General features: G+C 40.1%; 1 protein-coding gene and 1 non-coding gene across 5 annotated transcripts in view; one reads left to right on the top strand and one right to left on the bottom strand.

The window, feature by feature from the left end:
* Positions 1-3521: 3521 nt before the first annotated feature.
* Positions 3522-20723, top strand: part of Klhl3 (kelch like family member 3) — a 113212-nt gene continuing 96010 nt past the window's right edge. For 2 of the 4 annotated variants that reach the window (XR_002821349.1, XM_004632234.2), the window contains exons 1-2: positions 3639-3952; positions 17768-17887. Coding sequence is in view for 3 of the 4 variants with exons in the window: in XM_004632234.2 (XP_004632291.1) it covers positions 3939-3952; positions 17768-17887 (134 nt within the window). In the remaining variant the exon portion in view is untranslated. Of the gene's footprint in view, positions 3953-17767; positions 17888-20723 lie in introns of all 4 variants that reach the window. The other 2 variants (XM_023716533.1, XM_023716532.1) reach the window with 2 other exon arrangements.
* LOC111817096 lies at positions 19214-19317 on the bottom strand. The gene has a single exon (XR_002821366.1). It is a non-coding gene; the product is annotated as a U6 spliceosomal RNA (small nuclear RNA).

The following is a 20723-nucleotide window of genomic DNA, read 5'->3' on the forward strand; positions in this document are numbered from 1 at the left end:
TTACATGAAGTTTATGATAGGTTTTTTTCAGGTGCACTGCAGAAAAACAGGCAGAAAAAATAAAAGAGAAAGGGACTTTATTATCTTTGAGGACATGGAGAGAATATGAGGAAGAAGGGAATTCTCTCATTTGGAACAAAAGGAGGCTGAGGCTTTTATGGCCTTTGCTAGGGGTGGAGTTTGAAGGGGATGTCTAGATATACCTGAGGGGCTGACTGGGGGTCTTCCCTGAGGTGGAAGGAAGGGTGAAAGGAAATTGTATCCTGGGCGGAGTTGGAGAAGAAGAGGGGAGGTGGTCTTGGGGAAGATGGGCTTTGTTATAAGGGCTTCAGCCATATTAGATGACTACCATGATGATTTTAGCTATTCATACCAGGGCCAGAACCTATCAGTTGATTATTTAAATGTATAGTTTGAAAACATAGTAGTTATATGTAGTCATGTAAGTACTGTCACAGTCAAGATATGAAATATTTCCATAACTCTAAAAAGTTTCCTTGTGCCTTTTAATTCCCTGATGCCTATATTTTCAACCAGCTGAACAGATGGTTCATGGTTCTCATGCACAACTAGATGTGGGACCACAACACTATAATATACGGATTGCAAACTTGAGGAACTGAAGTCTTAGGAGAAAGTGATAAAGGCCAAGAAAAAAGCAAAGTGTTCTTAAAAGAAAAATGATTGCTTTGTCTTCAGATAAACTATGTTTTACTGGATTCCTCTGCTGAGGTGGAATATGAAAGACAGAAATTTGTAGACCAAGCCCTGTTTAAAAAAGTTTTCCCTCTAACATGGTGTCTTCCCAGACAATGTAACAAATGAAAGGTTCTGATCAAAATTGATGTAGATGGCTAGATAAATTGTTTTGAAATAGAGATCTGGGGTCACTGGACAGACTTGGTAACATGCAGAGGCAGTCTGAGAGGTGGGTGGGAACTAGGCTCTGGGGTGGGAACTGCTTCTGGGCAGTGCATAGGAGGGGCCTTTCACTGGGGACACACACCCCACTTGGGCTTCTCCATTTTCTTCTGCATGAACTAACAGCAATTCTTAATTTCATATCCAGTTAGAAAATTAGCCTGTAGCGAACAGGTTTGGGCTCTGGCCCAAAGAACATTTGGGTAAGGTAGAAAATGTAAAATGTAGCTGTGGATCCAGAGACAGTTTGAGGCAGGAGGCCAGCAATTTTTGACTCTCAATTCTGCTTTTTTTTTTTTCCTGCTAGATTCTTTCCCCTCCTCCCCCATGGCTTTCTATGAGTGGTTTCTGTTCTCACCCATACACAGTGGTGAGTGGCACATAGGTGGCAGGCAGTAGCAATATAATTTTGACACACTATAGTGATGTCAGTTAGTACGACAAAAATAGGTTTCAAAGGAAATTCTGTAGATTTTTTTTTAATGTTGGCTCTAACATATTTTGAAATTTAAATATGCTCCATCTTAAGTATTCCCTCTCCTGAACTTTTTTCTTGTTTTAGTTAGACAGCACATTTTCCCCTTTCCTGAAGAGGTGAATGAAGGTATATACAAAAGACAAGTCACCTCATGCTCTTATCCCCTAAATCAGCCAGCTGCTTCCTGGTGGAGAGCTGCACTCTGGCACGGATTCTGGGATTCAGCTTCCTTATTTGTGACGTTTTGCTTCTTGTAGTCCCTGTGAGTGACCTCAAGAGGAAATATCTGGAATAGAGCCACACAACTGATTAACAGAGGAAGGAACAAAGGGAGAAAATTAGGACTATTGTTGTGGAAGGAAAAAGTGAAGATGCAGGGCTGTAGGCTATTAAAAAAAAATTAGTTCTCTTCTCATTTGAGAAAGTGTGAAGGTGTTAGGGAAAGTAATCTTTGAGTTAACACCCTAGCTAATTTGAGTTTAGGAGATTATGTGAAATTTATGTACATTTACTTTTCATTTGTTACCTCAGTGTTCTTTTCTCCACTATGTGGTTTCAGGGTTTTATAACACTGAAGAAATTTAACAGTTCAAAATTATAATAATGATAGCATTGACTTTCACAAACATCTTGTTATCCTCTCCCAAGCTCCTCACAAACCATTAGAATTAGGCAAATACTTCTTTAAAACTCACATAAATTATGCTGAGGAAAAAAAATAGGACATTTAAAACTTTTAGAATCAAATGTATATATTTTTTGAATTGTGATACTAGGGATTGAAACAAGGACCTTTGCGCTGAGTTGCATCCCAATTTCTTTTTCTTTTCTCTTTCTTTCTGTCTGTCTGTATTTCTTTTTTCAGAACCAGGGATTAAACTCAGACCCTTGCTCTTGTTAGGGAAGCGCTTATTCCACTGAGCCATCTCCCCAGCCCTATGCATCCCAATTTCTGAACCCTTTTAAAATTTATTTATTTTTACTTTTGAGACAGGGTCTTACTGAGTCACTTAGGTTGCCCAGGCTGGGTTAGATTTTATAATCCAATTGCCTAAGCCTCCCAGAATACTCAGATTTTAGAGCTGAAAGGGATGCTAGAAAGTTGACTGAGTAAAGGCCACTCAGCCACCATCTGCTAGGGCAGAGCCTAAAAAGCCACCTACTGTATAGCACCAAGGTGTCCTAGAATAGAGATGCTCATATCTAATTATCCTGAGATATCAAGCTTCTGGGCTAGCCTCTTGTAGCTAATTGCCATTACTTTTAGGCCTCGTAGGCTCTGGCTAGAGACACAAACTGGATCCTTGCCTTTCACAAGGTTACATTTTAGTTTGGAAGACATAACCAATGAATTGCCCAAGACAATATATTATATTAGGTGTGAGAGGAACAGAACAATATATTTTGTAGTTACTGTTGGAGGTAACCAGTTGGAGGTATAGTTAGGGGAAATTTTATGAAGACCTGGGACTTGACTATCCTCCCAGAAAGATTCCAGGATTGAAATTGGAGAAGGCATTTCAGGTAGCAAGTTAAGTGAGACTAAATGGAAGCTCAGCGTCTGGATATTGCAGGGTATGAGAGATTTAGCAGGAGATGAAGATTCAGAGAGACATACTAGTTGGAGCCAGTTTAAATGAGCTTTAAAACAATGTAGGAAGATGTTTTAAGGCTGTGCTGTGAGATTGGTGGTCTATTAGTGTGGTAATATGTATATGCAGTATTCATTGTGATGGCTTTGCTAAGATGGTTGTTGGCCTCTTACAGTAAAATAGTGTTTGTATCATTTTCACCTATTTTTCTAATTTCTTTTTTTTAATGTTCTTTTAAATTTCTTTGTGCTGTTCTCTGTTCTATTAGGCTCTTGCCCCCTAATTTTTTTCCATCTTTCAGACTCTTAGAGCTAGAGTAGATTTTGGGAGAAGAAATTGGAATATGAGTTGTGACCCACAAATGCATTTTCCCTGGTGGATAAACTCCACTGCAGGCCACAGAGGGGCCTCCTCATTCCAGCAATCTGACTAGAATGATAGACTCAGCCTGTAGGGAGGGGCGGGGAAGGGGGCAAGTATTTCTCAGGCTAGTGAGGAACTGGCCTGATTCTTTGCAGTCTAGGCAGAGGAGGCTGAAGCCCCGGGGGTGGGCAAGTTTCCCTGGCTTGGAATGTCTGGGCAGATGCACAGGCAGCTGGAAAGGTGGCACCGCACTTGGGGCACTGAAGCTGCCGCTGTTCCTAGGAGACGGAGGAGCAGGAGCCTGCGGGGGAGGGGGAGCAAGTGGATTGCTGCTTTTAGCAGCTGAAAGGGCTGCAGGGAGCTCTGGGTAAGACATTTTCTACTGCTGCTGCTTCTGCGGTAGAAGCTGCCGGGAGTAAGTCGGAGGAAGGAGGATCTAGAGGGAGGCGGCTTCAGTGCAGCCATGCTGAATCACAGTTGCTGATCAGCTCTCCTGCTGGACTGCTAGGAGAATCCAGATAAGAGCTAGGATTCCCGGGAGCCTACACAGTCCAGCGGCTATCACCCCTACCGGGCCTCCCACAATGGAGAGTGAAAGGTATGTATGTATGTATGTGTAAGTGTACGTCGTGTGTGTGTGTGTGTGTGTATGTGTGTGTGTGTGTACGCGCGCGCGCCCGTGTGCGACTGCGCGCACGCGCGCCCGTGGAAATGTGTGCTTGTGGTGCAGCTACCAGCTTTTGTATTTGCATTTACTGGGGAGTGTTGGAAAGCCTGGCCACTGATGTATCCCAAAGGGCAGCAGTCAGAGCAGGGAAGTCCTTTTCCACACCCACCCCTTCCAGGACTCAAAGCTCCAGAGATCTGGTTTCCACAAAGGAAGCTTTGGGTTTGTTGGGCAGGGGAGCACACTGGAAGAAGGGACTTCCTGGCTGGTGTTGGGGAATAGTTTTGGCACTGGCGACTCAGGATTACCTTCCTCAGGCTGTTTTAAGGAGGCATTTCCCTTACCTGGCTTCTTTTCCCCAGGTGTATTTTTGTTGTTGTTAGTTAGTTGGGGGTGTTGATGTCATAGCAGTGCTTATCTACCGTAGAGCACTTGCATTTTTTGTACCGAGGTACCCAAATCTTCAGGAAGCATTTCATGTTAATGGCTTAAAAAAAAAAAAGTGTGTGTGTGTGTGTGTGTGTGTGTGTGTGTGTGTGTGAACATATGCTCACACCCCCAAATACACATGTTCAGAGTTGAGGGGGAGAAACAAAGTCAGATGCCACTTCCACTGAACCAAATTTTATCTCTATCAAAAAGTTTATGAGTGATAGATACTACAAGATCTGCGCTTTAAAGGAACCCTCCTTCCATCTGGGATTCCTTAAGAAATTGGAATCAGCAGGAGAGATTTTTAAGTACTTGTGTTTAGTGGGAACTGACTAGCCTGGGTTTATTTTCTGCCAGACACATGCATACAAATTTTTAAATTATTTTAGATGCTGACCTTTCCACAGTGAAGGCGCTCAGTGCAGTCCTGCGGTAGATCAGACCTCTATCTGTGGACCAGAAGTCTCCCGAGTACCAACTTCTTCCTTTTCTGAGTTTGTACTTAGAGAGACCATACTTAGAATTTTTTTGAACAGGGAAGACTACAGGGAAATGTCAGCCCAGGGCAGTGTAGCACCTAGGGGCCATTTACTGGCTATTTAAACGAGAATGACCTGAACTAAGTCAGCACTATCTAGAGAACACCTACCTTAAGAAACACTTTGCTTTGCACTGGTGGTTCTGACTCCTGCATCTCATGGGGCAGAATAAAGAGGCCCTGGAGACTGCACTTCTCCATGTCATGCCCACAGGAGGAGTCTGGGACTCTGCAGACAGTGTGTTGCCTGTGCAGCCCCTTTCTGGCTGTTCTTTGCAACTGGAGCTTCACACTGAACTTTGTTTGCCCTCTTGGGCCATAGAGCATCCAAAGGCCTTTCAACAGCAGTAGACAGTGTCTTCCCCTTTTCTTACTGGTCTAGGAGCTCGTGGAGCCAAGGATGATGTGATGGAGATATACCAAGACTATTTGTTTGACCCATGGAATATTGGGGCTGAAAGGTTGCTAAAAGACTTCTAGCAGCTCAAGGAAATCTGCTGCTTTTTATAAGAACTCTGGTTGATGCTGTTGGCTGAAATATCTGATGTGTGTGATTTTTGAGCACCTGGTTACATGTTTTTTGCTTTTCCTCTGCTGGAAGCAGAAGGAGACAAGAAATACGAATTGTGTTCTTCAAATGTTCACCAGGTCATCTGGCTCACTCCTTTTTGATCCTACTCCAAGTCTAGCTTATATGCCAAGCATTCAAGTCTTCTGAGATCTGGCTCCTATCTCCATTCCCACTGCTTAGTCACAGGCCTACCAATAGTTTTATTGGCCTCCTTCATCCCACCCATTCTGTACATTACTCTATGTAGTTTACATCCTTTGCTTCTACAGTGTGTTTGAGTGGATCCCTTTCTCTTCCTTTTCTACAAAAGGATATCTGTCTGTCTGTCTGTCTATCTATCTATCTATCTATCTATCTATCTATCTATCTATCTATCTATATCTTATACATGTATGTTTTAAAATTCTACTTTGTTTTGGGAACCTCAGCATTTCTAGTCTTCACTGATGTTCTTAGTATCTCTAATGTGTACCTCGAGTTTGGTACTATATAGATCTACCAGATCTTTTTGTGCTTTTGTTTCATACATCTTACAAGTGTTCAGTCTTGGAGATAGGCTTTCTAGGGCAAGTATGGTGCTTTATTCCTCTTTCTGAATATTTCTCTTTGATACTATGTGGCTGTAAAAATAGCACATGTTGGGAAGTTATTTGACTGTTAACTGATAACTTTCGTGGGAAACTATTAACTAAAAAGAAAATTGATGAGAGAAGGGATTGAAACCTTTGGCTGGGTTCATGCTTGGAAGGGATCTTTATGTCAGCATAGATGATTGACCTCATGAAGTACTTTGAGGTAAAAGAAGAACAGAGGAAAGTAACTTGTTTTACAAGTTTCCTCAAAGTTGAGGGCCAGGTTAATCCAAATCACTTTTCTAGGATCACATGTCAAACCTCCAGGGACTGGTGGGATCCTGAATCTGGTGCTTGTTCCACATTTAACTTGCCAAAGCTTACCTGAGGTTGTTTTAAACATTAAAAATTTTCAGCCAAGAAATTTCTAATGAATAATTTTTTCTTTGCCATGAGGGTATGAAAATACCTTCTTACTGTGAAGGACTATTAATTAAAAACATAGCCTTTGGAGTAACATACACCTAGTAGTGAATATACTTTACAAATTTTATGACCTTGAATGTCTCATTTTTATAGAACTGATTTTCCTTTTTTGTGTAAAGGAATGAGAACAATATCTATACTTCATGGGATTATTTTGCAGGTTAAATGAGACAATACGTATAAAGCACCTAGGAAATTTTTTTGATACACAATAAGTACTCAGTTGATGATAATACTGTTGTCATTGATGAATGTCTGTTACCATGTTGTATCGCTGGGATACTAACCAAGGCATATTTTAGGGTTTTTCTAAATTTCTTATCTAAAGGAGATTATAAATGACCACTCTCATGAGAAAAATAGGAAGAGCTTATCAGGCCATCATCTTGCTTATCTGAAGTATTTCCTTAAAGCAAGATACCTAAAAGAGCATGACATTTCCTCTTTTCACCAAGATCTGCTTTAATCTAGGTGTCTTAGTGGCTTGGAACCATAAGCTGCATACACCTTTGTTCAGGCCACAGTTGATGTTAAGAACTTGTGGATGTACCCTCACTCACCCTTGCTTGATCCTGAGCTCTCCACCTCTATGCTGGACCTTTGGGTACTAATCTTCCCCAGCCCCTTCCCTGAGAGAATCATGGTGGATTAATCAGTCTCAGGAAGCTAACTTTGTAAAGTGGTCTCTGCCTCTTAGCTACTATGTACAGTGATAAATTGTGTCTGTGTAAGTAGAACAGATAGACACTGCAAATGGCCTTGTTGTTGGTATTTTATTTCAACTCTGGAAATCAGCCTTGTAGATGGGTTAAAATAAATTTCCCACTTATATAATTAGTTAAATTCATAGAGACAGAAAGTAAGATGGTTGCCCAAGGTTAGAGGGAGGAAGGAATGGATATTGTTTAATATATATGGAGTGTTAGTTTGGAAAGCTGAAAAAGTTCTGGAGATGGATAGAGGTAATGATTGTACAACAATATACAAATGTGCTTAATGTTGTACACTTAAAGTGATCATAATTGCGAATTTTCTGTTACATGTATTGTATCACTAGCACAATTCTAGACCCATGCTGGCAGATCTGCAAAAGTTGCAAAGAATCATAACTTCTGGAGGAGGCATCATGAACAGGAAAGTTTATTTATTTATTTATTTTTCAAATTATGGTGATTTTCCTTGTCAGAAGCACAAGGATGCTGCTGCTTGAGAAGGGCACCCTGTACTCAACTCTTTACCTTGAATTTCTGTGATGTGTCCTCAGAGCACAGTTCTTCCTAGCTGGCTGTTACATAGGAGCACCTGCCTCTGGGCCTCGGGGAGCTTCTGAACAGAAAGTACTTATCTATTCTTGATTCAGGAACCACAGATAGGTAATACATTCCAAAGAGGCAAGATTTAGAAAGCCCATACTTCCTAAATGCTGAGTTCTGCAGTGCTAGCTATAACAGGCTGGCGAGACCTGAGGAAGGGCAAGCATTGAGCGAGCTAGCAACTTTTCTGTTTTCGTCGGGAATGCATCTAAGCCTCCCTCTGTCCTTAAATATCATGCATAGAGATTTTTGGGCGTCACTGTTTCTTGAAGCACATGTGGATGCATTTCAGCTATGATAATTGAAACCAAAATTTTCCAGTTTGGAAATACTTTTTGGCAAACTAAGGCTTTCAAATGCAAAAACAAAGCCAGTGAAAGACACTTCTTGATTTCTCCAAATCCAGCTATGGCTTTTTAGGGTTTTCCTTGCTAAGTTTTAGATTGTTAAGAGATTGGGACAACATTTTGTGTAAGTTTCTAAAGCAAGTGCTTTGTCTTGATGAAATTTGCCTTTGTAGAACTGACCTATTTTTTTAATTTCTGGAAAAACCCCAAAACTAGGTTAAATTGAATAGACCATTAATAAATTATGTAAAAAATAGCTTGAACATGTTTTGTCCTTAGGGCCCCCCCCCTTAAGTAAGTTCAGTGATTCTTAGGGTAGAAATCAGCTTTTTATGAGGATTTTTAGATTCTCAACATAATTTCCTGGAGGGCCGGGGAGATGGCTCAGTGGAATAAGCACTTCCCTGGCAAGCGCAAGGGCCTAAGTTCAATCCCTGGTTCTGCCAAAAAACCCCAAAACAACAACAACAAAAAAACTTCCTGGAATTTCCTTTTTAACTTGTGAAAATACATTGTGGCTTTGATCAAAGCTATGAATGAAAAATCTCAGTTCTATTCAAACCAAATATAAGCGTGCCTTCCAATATGCCACATAATAAGGGCTGTATTTCTTTTTGTCTTCTCTTGTCTTCTGTCTGCCTAAGAGTTTCATTTATGTTTTATAGAATGCACTTAAGAATCTTTGCCTTTAGTTTAGGGGAAAACAGTCATAATTGGATTTTTAGGAATATGATTCTAACCTATGACTTAAAGGGCTGTGTTCTTCTTCTCCTGATGGGTTATAGACATAATCTGAAGTCACTAGACATTGTTACTAAGAGCACAGGCCTTAGAGTTGGGTGGTCTTGGGACTGAAAGAGATAAAGTCATCATTCTAATGAGGAGAAAGCAAGAAAAGATATAGTAGTCTGTAGTTACACCTCATTTATTTATCTATCCACTAATTTATTCAATAGTGAGCACCTATCCTATGCTGGAGGCTAAGGATACACCATCATGGTTCTTTTGGAGCTGAAAGTGTCATGGAGTCAAACTTGCAAAAGCTGCTTAGTAAATTTTCAGGAATTTTGGCATCAGTTATTAAATACAGCAATCACTGGGGGGCCTGCCCATTAGCTCAGTCATTTAAGTGACTGCTTCAACAAAGCAGTCAGGCTCAGGATGCTGTGGTTTGAGCCCCATATCCTCAAGCCTTGCCAGGCCTGCCCTGAAGGCATCCAGAGCCAGCCTCCCCCCCAAAAAAATCATTCTTTAATGCTTTCTGTTTAAATATAGCAGTTATTAAAAATTAAATTATGTAACTTATAAATTAGAAACAAATATAATACTCAGGACTCATCACTTTCTGTTTCTTTTATTATTGTCTATCAGCCTTTGAGATTATGTTTATTTATTTGTTTTATTTTAGTTTTGTATTTTAGGGAAAGGTCTACAGGGTATTCAGGGTTTTACTACTAGATCAGACTATAGTGATCTGCCTGTTTACAGCCTCCCAAGTACTGGGATTATAGGTGTGTGCCACCACACCCAGTCTCAATTGCCTTCTCGGTGTGCCCCAGGAGCAGGACCAGCACGGCAGTCTTGGGCATTGAACCCCGGCCCCTGCATCTGCCTAAGCAGGCGTTTTAATCTGCTAAGCTATTTGGCCGGCCCTGAGATTATGTTTATTGATCCTATAGAAGAAATACTGTACATTTATATAGCAGCAGCATATGGCTTTCTAAATCCCATGCTTAGTGACATCATATTGGTATAGTAGTTTGAAATTTGCCATGGTAGGAGTGATTACACCATGGAAATTGGCAGAGGTTACATGTCAGCTATCCTTTCCGCCAACCAACTGTTAAATATTAACCACTCGCAGTTGGGGACACAAATGAGAAAGAGCTGTGTATAATTCAGAGGGAAGCACAGAATACTGTGAGAGCACAGAAAAGGGGAAGCTCATCCATCACTAGTACTGAAGGAAGGTAGGAAAGCCTTCCAGAAAATGGGTTAAAGCACTGGAAGGCAAAGAGTGGGTGAAAGGCAAAAGAGTGTTTCTAGATACCAGGTAGAGTGGTGCATGCTTGTAATCCTTTCACTCTGGGAGGTTGAGGCAAGAGGATTGGAAGTTCAGAGCAGTTTGGTCAACTTAGTGACTTAGTGCAACCCTGCCTCAACATTAAGAATAAAAATGGCTAAGGATGTAGCAGTGTGAAGGCCCTGGGTTCTAAACAACAACAAAAAATTTTTTTCTAGGTAGACAAATTTCACTAAGCAGAAGAGCCTAGTTAGTGCATTAGGCAACTATAAGTATTTTAGTACTGTGCTGTCTTGGTCACTTTCTCATCAGTGAGACACAATATCTGATACTCTCAAATTAAAGAAGTTTATTTATTTATTTTCGTTCTGTTTTTGTATTTTTTAGGGGAGGGTCTACAGGGTGTTCAGGGTCTCACTATTAGATTGGACACAGTGATCTGCCTGTTTATAGCCTCCCAAAAACAGGGATTACAGGCATGCATCACCATGCCCAGTCTCAATTGCTGTCTCAGGGTGCCCTGTGAGTGGAGCTGGCACTGCAGGCCCAAGGATTGAACCCCTAGCCTTGGAGAAGTTTATTTATGTTCAAAGCTTTTAGAGAATTCAGTTCATAGTCAGGTTCCTCCAAAGGGGAGACAGAATGGTGGGGCTGTCTGCTGTGGAGGAAACCTGCTCATGACACAGTGTCCAGGAAACACAGGTGGAGAGGGATGGGAAGAGCCTGGGAGGGGGTGTACCATCCCATGCCGCACCCTCAGTCACTCTCCTCCAACCGAGCCTCAGTCCTAATGGCACAATTAACTGTGAACCTCTTTGGGGATTGATCCATGATGGGCATAGTGTTCCCATGATGAATCACCTTCCAAAAGTCCTGTTTCTGAACACAGGAGGTCTTTTGGGCACACCCCAGACATAACCCACAGCATATTTTGAGAAGATGCCTTCAGGGCAACGATGAGATTTTTGAAGGCCCAGTCTAGATCTCTGAAATTCACTGGGAATGCAGTGAGAGACCAGTGAGAAGCTTGACCTCACTGGTATTCAGGAAAGGTCACTCACTCTAGGAAGAAGTTATTGGAATAATTCAGGCAAGAGATCATGCTGGCCTGGAATGAGGTTGTGGTGGTAGTAACATAAATGCATCCATTTTTTAACAGAGATGTTAAAAAAAATACATCATTGAGAGGACTCATGAAGAGTATATGAGAGAGAAGAATTCAAGAATAACCTTCATTTCTGACTTGGATATGTGAAGTGGGTGGCAGGTCATGCCTCTGAGATAGAGCTCACAGGCAGAATTGGGTTGAAGGAGAGTGGGGAGCACTGATTTGGGATGTGCAAATGTCATCTAAGTAGGGGAGGTAAGTAAGGCATTAGAAATGTAGATGTGGATTTCAGAGGATAGGGCGGTGCTGTAGTATGAGAATGCTAATGGAGCTTATACATTTTTATTTATAACTTTTATAATTAAAATTTTATGTGTATTTATTTATAGTTTCACTCTGAAGGCCAACTCTGCTTTCATTGTCTATAATTGTTGGCAGTGGTTTGGTCAGACTATCTATCCCACACTGCTGTACCGTCTCACAGTTGTAGAGGGAAGTGAATTATCTTTAGGTCAGAACATATTGGTGACAGCAATCAAATGAGGATCTATGGTGGTTATGGCCCTATGTTGGTCAGGCTAGGCCATACAAAGGGTCTTCGTGGTCTTTACCCTCAATGTCTGTTGAAAATGCTGAGTGAGGTAGGGGTAGATTTGTACCATGAAAAAAAATACACAGCAGTATTCTATGTGCCAGTGGAATTATAGGCTACAAGTACTACAGGCATTTAGAGAAGGAGGAGACTACCTAGGATTGAAGTATTTAGAGGATTTCTTAAGAGGCAAAACTTAACTGTTCTTTAGAAAAAGGTACAGTGAGGTACTTTTAGATTACAATATAGGAATCATTCACTACATGGGTTTGACCATGGCACCAGTGTTGGATCAAGTGGGTTAATTAGGACAAAGGTAGTATATAAAATTGTGTTATTAAGCCTGGTACTTAGTGATTTAACAAATTTGTGTATTTGGATGTATTCTGAGTTTGCTGTAGCTTGTGTAAACAATGCCTTAGATGATTGTTTCTGTGTATTCCTACAAGAAAAAGCAGGGATTTTGCTCAACCCATATTTTCTTACTTCATCTGTGATTGGTGACCCATTCGAATCATTTATTTATTTATTTATTTTTATAGAATCTTACCTAAGGTTCAACTTGAAAGTGGCTGGAACTCTACAGACACTGGAGTCAGATATCTCTCTTGATCAGCAGCCAGAGCTTCGGGTCTAATGGAAGAAGCACTTATGAATTAACATTAATTGTGATGAGATTTGAAAGGCTAAATACCTCTTGCCAGATTCCTTTTTTTTTTTTTTTTCTTCTATATTTAGCACAGGGTCTACAGGGTCTCACTACGTAGATCAGACTTGTAGCGATTCTCTTGTTTTCAGTTTGCCAAGCACTGGATTATAGAAATGTGCCCCCGGGCCTAGTTTCAATCTCCCTCTCAGTGTGCCCCATGGGTGGGGCTGGCATGGTGTGCTGGGGATGAAAGCCCAGCCACTGTGCTCTGCCTAAGCAGGTGCTTTAGTCTGCTGAACTATCAGGCCAGCCCTTCTCTTGCTAGATTCTAAAACCCTAAAGGCCAAATTGCCTCAGTTTGGCTAGATGGAGATTGTTGAAGCCTAGTGTGATTTTAATGAGGGTAAAGCCAGATTTTACTTCTGGGGAAATTAATTTTGTGCTTGGAGTAAGCATATTTACTGATAAGTATTTTTCACCAAAAATATCTTATAGCTGAGTCATCCCAAAGAGCCTTGGGCTTGGACAAGATAGTGGGAATATAGTTCAGTGTAGACTGTGTTACACAGGTAGGCAGAGGGGGCGCTATCAGAATTAGTTGGGGACAAGCTCAAAGAGTGCTGGGACTGAACCTTGATGGGAAGAATAGATAATCATTTGGGACTAAGTAGTTAGGATCTGTTATGAGGGGAAGGAGAAAGTTTAGGGCAGGAAATAGCAGGGCATAGCAACTCTGCCAAGGCATGTGATTTAAGGCTATATATGTATGTGCACTTGTGTACATGTGCCTACTCCACTGTTGAAAGGAGTAGGGAGTGGTGGGAATAGTTTGAGGTGGTTTGGGCTCACAGCACACCCTGCTTTTTCTTATTTGATATGAGATTGTTAACTTCTTAGAGCCCTCAGTCTCTCTCTTTAGTGTCCTGCTCTCTGAAAAGTTATTGAGTCATACCTTCTTGGACCTTCCAGAAACCAAGGGCCTAGAATCCACTTCAGACTTCCTGTGTCTTCATGGAATTAAGAGCAAGGGAAAAAAGTAGCCTTAGCTTCCTTCTGATGTGAAGCCTTCCCTCTGTCTCAAGGTAGAAAATGCTGTGGATGGACTATAAAAACCGATGTAATTTTCCTGGCTAGCCCTGTGGTTATCAGCAAGTCACTTGCTTTTTCAGAGAAGTTCTGGTTTGGATTACATTTTGGATTTTAATCCTGTGAAGATAGGCAATAGATATTTGAGAACTTTTGGTAACAACATTGTATTAAAATGGACATATCATATGATTGGGCCACCATGGCAGAGTAGAGTGCCAAGAGAGGCACCACAGGAAGAGTGAGCTTTTCTATCTATCAGCCGCACAGGATTGTCATCGGCATTTCCATCACTATCACTATCTCATTAAATCCCATTACACATCACTATCTCATTAAATATATAAAATTCAGTGTAGCCTTATGAGTAAAGAACTCTTGAGGGCCAGGGATTTAATTCAGTGGTACAATGCCTTTCTGGCAAGCATGAGGTCCTGAGTTTGATTCCTAAAAACAAACAAACAAACAAACAAACAAACAGACAAAAAAACTCTGAATAAAAATAAAAGGCTCTATTTGGTCTACACCTTTTCCATATTTGTGAAATATAGCTAATAACTTCTGTCCTCTAGGCTTTTTCTAAATTCTAGTCTTGTTAGTTTCCTCCCAAAAACCTTCATTGGTTCCTTGGTCTGTACCAAATTATGTTTTCTCATCCTAGCTTTTACATCTTTCCAAGTTTGAAGACAATATTTATAATGAACGTTTGTATAGTATTTTATAGTTTCTGGTATTAATGTAAATATGGTTTAGTACTATGAAACTTGTTATTCACTACATTAAAACATTAAAAGCAACTATACATCATTATCTCATTAAATATATAAAACTATTTGATAAAATTCAGTGTAACCTTATGATTAAAGAACTCTGGGGGCCAGAGATTTAGTTCAGTGGTGCAACGCCTTTCTGGCAAGCGTGACGTCCTGAGTTTGATTGAAAAAAAAAAAAAAAACAACAACTCTGAATAAAAATAAAAGGGAATTTTCTTAACCTGATAGGCTTCATTTATAACAAAAATTCTACAGCAAACATATATAATGAGGAAACACTAGGGACCTTTATAAAGTTAGGAACATGACAAGAATATTCACCATCACTCTTTTAGTTTGATATTGTATGATCTCCTAGCCATTAAAAAATTTCTTTCGAAAAATAGAGCACAGGAGAGGAAAAGCTCTGGTTTTATAGTTGGAATATATCTTAGTGGTACAGTGCTTACTTTGGCAGTATATCCAGGTAATATTATGTCTACATAGAACATGTGATTGACTCTATAGGCAACTAGAAATTGCCCATATGAATAACAGTGGCCAACTTCTGCAAATTAATTGTCTTTTTAAACTATAACGAACATAAAATATACTTTAAAAGATTCAAATTCTGTTATAAAATAGTAAAACTAGCATACTTTGAATAAATCTAATCAAGTATGTATAATATGTGCCTATGGAAAAAAAAATAGAAAAATTTGAATGATATTAAAGAGGACTTAAGTGGAGAGAGAGCCTATGTTCATGAATAGGAAGGCATATCAAAAAGATATTGGTTCTATCCTAATTGATCTATAAGTTCAAGTAGTTTCTGTCAAACTCCTATCAGGGTGTTTGTTATTTGACAAGCTGATAATTGGAGTTTACATGAAAGAGTAAAGAAATAAATAGTCAAGATATATCTAAAGAATAACAATGGGATTGGGAAATTGTGTGATCAAACATCAGGTCTTATTTTAAAGCTGCAGAAATAATGTCCTCATATAAAGATGGACAAACCAAATCAGTGGAAAGGGTTGAAGTATCCAAATATAGATTCCTGTACATTTGGAAATTTAATTTATGACCTAAGGTGAAAAGACAGATGAGTGGGAAGAATAAGAAGTATCAACAAATTGAACTTACAGAAAAAAATTAAATCTTGATTTCAACTCATAGAAATCAATATCAAATAAAACAAGTTTAAATTTCAAGAGCAAAAATGTTAAATTTTCAGTAGAAAATAAAAATTATTATCTTTCTGGTTTTGAAGTAGAAAATAAAAATTTTTGTCTTTCTGGTTTTGAAATGAAGAAGAGCAGTAACTAGAAAGAAATTGTGCTGTGGGATTTCTTGACATTTTCATCTTTGCTGGATGTTTCTGCCCTCTCCATCACATTTTCTGACTTGAGATTTTCTTTTTCTTTTTTGGCAGAACCGGGGATTGAACTCAGGCCCTTGCACTTGCCAGGCAAGCGCTTATTCTACTGAGCCATCTCTCTGGCCCCTTTGAGATTTTCTTTAAGTACTTAAATTGCAGAACTCTCATCATCTTTTTGGTATATCTCTTAGTACTTATCTTCTCTGCTCAATTAATTTCTCAGAATCCAAACAGTCCTGGTGTCCGATATCTATGACTTACATTTGGATTACATTTGAAAGTAGGTGAGAAAGCCAAAAGAGGAGTCTTTTAGAACGATGTGAGCTGTGGGTCTGCCCTGATATTCATATTTGAATTTTGGAACAGTTATGAATGTCAAAATGCAATCTATGGAGATCCTGGGGCTTTGAAACATTCTCTTAGCTGTGGCAGACCCTTTGTCTATCCACTTTGTAGGGCTAGAATGTAAGCATAGATAGAGTCCCAGTAGGGAAAATCAGGGGAAAGCCATCAGCATCCCTGATTTAGTGTAAACTGTAGGTCCCCAAACCTACACAAGGGGAGGTGGTTCTATTTTTCTACTAGCAAAACAAAGCTTAGTCTTGTCCAAATAGTGGTAATTCTATGGTCCCAAAGTTTACCTTAGAGCTACCTACTAGTTTCTTCACCAGTGTGGGAAGAAGATCCTTTCCTTGCTCATTCTTTTTTTTCCTCCTTCCTATCTCCCTATCCCCAGAAGGCATGTTCAGGAGTAGGTGGGCAGCTGTCTGGTGTCCCACAGAGATCTGAGTAATTTTTTTTCTTGATTTCAGTAGAGAGGGTGTTGAGGTTATGGGTGACTCTCACTTGTTATCCCCTGCTTGCTTAGTCTATAACAGCCTTTTCTCTACAGCTGTAGAACTGTAGTCCTTTGTCTTTCTGTAGCATTGCAGTTCCTTAGAAAGGCTCATTCTTGTTCCACTGTTCTCTATACCATAGGGGATATGATCCTTCTATATATAAAGCTTTTTTTTTTTTTTTCTGGAACCGGGGATTGAACTCAGCCCCTTGAGCTTGCCAGGGAAGCGCTTATTCCATTGAGCCATCTCCCTGGCCCAATATGATCCTTCTAAAGCACAGATTTGTTCATCTGTTTCCTGTCCCACTTCTCTGTTTGGGTCTTTGATTTCTTCTTATTGTTTCAGAAAAAGATCCAAACTCCAAGATAGTCTCTTTCTGAGTTCTCTTTTAGTTTTTTTACTGAATGGCCAGTACTTTAAACACACTGCTCTTTGTCCTCTTTTTCTCTTTGTACATATTGTCTTCTCTGCCTTTCCATCTTTGGTTTTGCCTGGCTAATTTCTACTCTTCAGGTTTTTGCCTCTAGGAAGTTTTCCTTCAACCTGGTGTCACTGTGATAGCTTCTTATTCCCTATTCTTCTGTAGCTCCCATAGGTAAAATACTGAGGATAAGATATTTGAATGTTTACTTGGCTTTCTTCTCTCCTAAACTGTAAGCTTTGTGAGGGTTGGCATGGTGCTTTTATTTGTTTCCTTTAAATTTAAATACAGTGGCTGGCACATTAAATGTTAACTGAACGAACACCCTTGTGTAGTGAATAATAGAGTATATAGTCTCCCTCAGTTTTGGTGGTGGTGGTGGAGATGGAGCATGAGGACCTCCTACAAAGTCACATAGTACTTTGTGGAAAAGCTGGGTTGGAGCCTGGCTTCTGTTAGAGAAATGCCATTTGCATTGGAAGATCCTACAGAAATACTTTGCCTGGTAGGTCTGTGGTCAGGTGATCAGGCTAACAGTTGCCACCAGGAGTGGTATCTGGACCTATGACAGCTAAATGACTGGTGTGTACCAGTGTGTGATCTCTCTTTCCCCTCCCTTTTCCTTCCTGTTCACAGCATCAAGCCAAACTCCCAGCCTCTGACACAGGCTGGAGATGATGAGAAGAGCCAGAGGACAATCACCATCAACCCTGCCCACATGGGGAAGGCCTTCAAGGTCATGAATGAACTGCGGAGGTACTTTTCCTATCTTGTCTGTGCCTTTTCAGAACTTGCAGAGTGAGCTTCACCAGGGAGAGAGAACAGAAGTCAGAACACCACCACTGAGTGAATTCTGACTCTTTCCCCACCCACTCAGTCACTTGTCTTTCCCTTTCAAATTCTGAGGCGAAATGGCTTTGCTGGAAATCTCTCTTTCCTTTGTATTTTTTTTTTTTTTTAACACCTATCATTTTAGTGATTAATCACAGGGGAAAACTCCTTTGTGGTTACAGCTGGTCTGTTCATAAACTTGGTTTCCAGCTGCTTGAAAACCAATAAAAGAATGATTACAGCACCGACACAGAATTGCAGATGTAAGACTGTGGATGTCATAGATAATCTTTTGGTCTCCCTCTCTTATCCCATGGCTCAAGTTTAGCTGGTTAAGATAGTCACTTGGGTGGAAGAATACTGAGCTCCTTAAGTGCAGTTTATCAAGAAAGAAATGAAACACAAATGGACTCATCTACTCCTAACTGAATGGTGAGGCTATTTGTAAGATCAGCGTGCCTGTGGGATAAGCTTGTTGCAAGACAGGGTCAGGGCACTGAACGTGTTTTTCTGTATGAAGCTTGTGAATGCAATCTCTTCCTTACCGGAGTGCACAGAAACTTCCTGTGCCCTTGCTATTATGTGTTTACTACATTCTTCATCCTGTTGTAAAGGCTACTTGTTTACCTCCTTTTTTCCTCTATAGCTTATAAGCTCCTTTTGGGAAGGGACAACTTCTGAGTGATTTTGGTTTCTAGAACCTGGCGCTTTATAGGTTCTTTGAGTCATTCATCAGTGAGGTCCACAAAGCACTAGCTAGGCCTTGCATGGGGCTGGTGGGATACACAAAGTCAGAAATATAAATAGATCAATGATCATTCTTTTCTTCCATAATTTTATTGATAAACAAATAGCAATGAGACAGTTTCAAATCAAATTGGTAGGACAGTTTCAATAATTAACACATTGCATACATTCTTCCTAGTGGTTAATTGCTTTGTAAGATGCGGACATGATATCCTATTTACAAACACCATTAGAACAAATCCCTCTATTCATTAAGAGAATGTAACTATATATCTATCCTAACCACTTTGAATATACAGATACAAAATGGACATATATCTGTATACCCTTTTTTTTGTTAAGTTCTGTTATTTTAATATTATAGGTGTGTAAACTCAGCAAAATATTCTAGAAGAGTCCAGTAGCCCATAATAGTATTGGGTCTTCCGTTTGACTGGCAATGTCAGAAATTGTTGACCTGAGTCCCCTACAGCTCAACATAACAGCATGGCTTACTTCTTTTTTAAAAATATGGAACGCTTCACGAATTTGTGTGTCATCCTTGCGCAGGGGTCATGGTAATCTCTGTATCGTTCCAATTTTAGTATATGTGCTGCCGAAGCGAGCACAATAATCTTTCCATATAGAAAAATAGAAGGTAGGTAGTAGGAAACAGAGAGAGACAGGGAAGAGAGAGGGGGTGGAGAGAGAGAGAGAGAGAGAGAGAGAGAGAGAGAGAGAGAGAGAGAGAGAAAGAGATCTCTTTTGATGGACCAAGGGCAGGGCATGGAGGGAGAGGGAGGCAGAAAAGGGGAAGGAGATGAAAATAGAATTCAGATGTGTTATGTATACCTACCAGCTTCCCACAATGAATGTAATCATTATGCATTGTAAATGTATACTAAAAATAAAAATTAAAAAGGCAATGATAGGTATTTGAAGGAGGAATCCATCAGATGTCCGGCAGGTGGTAAGAATAAGTAACAGCTTATTTCTTAAGTGGTGTAAGTATATTGGATAAAGTTTGGAGAAAACTTCTTAAAGAGGGGTGATGCTTGTGCTGAATTTTGAAGGATAAGTGAGAGTTAAAGACCTGATGGTTTGTGAGGGAGGGAGAAGCGTTGTAGGCAGAGAAAATGGCCCAAAAGTGTTTTTCGAATGAGAGATTGAACTACTTTTAAATAAAAGTTCCATCTGATTCTGTATTTTGTCATTTTTCCTTTGTGCATGGCTCAGTCTTTGGCACTAAAGATAAAGTTAAATTAAGTTTGTTTTATGTTCTACTGCTCAATTTTTATTAGGCTTCCTGCCAGATTTCCTCGAAGCTCTGTTTGTAGCTGCCTTAGTCATCAGCTGGGGCTGATGTTTGTGTCTATGGGCATGGTTCCTTTGTCAGGAAATAATTTGTGATGTATTCCCTAGGCATTGTTGGAGTTCCCTGTTTAGGTTTTTTGAGCATGACTTGGGTCCTTTATCTGATTCAGGCATTTAGTTCTCTCACCAGCAGCCAATTCATGTGAGGACTGACTGGGAGAGCGTGGGGAATGAACATGTACACGGGATTCTCTGCATCCACTTTCTCTTATTAGCCTCTTCATTTTTTAAATATCTTAAAAAATAGGATAAAGAATTCTATGCTTCTCATGTTTGCACATAAGTCCAAAAATCTCACCATATACAACCTTGAAGCAGGACTGTCCCACAGTATTCCTTTTCCTGTCTCTTGCTTTCATTCACCACCCCCTTCTTCTTGAACATCCACCTACCCGAGAGACATCTTAGCAGTAACTGGCATGTCATGACAAGCAGCCCGTGTTCAGAATACCACAATGACAGGCACTCCCAATATGAAACCACTATTACAAATTACCATCTGCAGTGCAGTAGCTTCCAGTAGAAAAGTATGAAGATGAAATATAGGAAGTAAAGCCATGTTGTTATGTTGAGCTGTGGGGGACTCACGTCAATAATTTCTGACATTGCCAATTAAACAGAAGACCCAATGCTATTATGGGCTTCTGTACTCTTTTAGAAT

Source organism: Octodon degus, unplaced genomic scaffold (genome assembly GCF_000260255.1).
Source record: "Octodon degus isolate 3935 unplaced genomic scaffold, OctDeg1.0 scaffold00048, whole genome shotgun sequence".
Lineage (NCBI taxonomy): Eukaryota > Metazoa > Chordata > Mammalia > Rodentia > Octodontidae > Octodon > Octodon degus.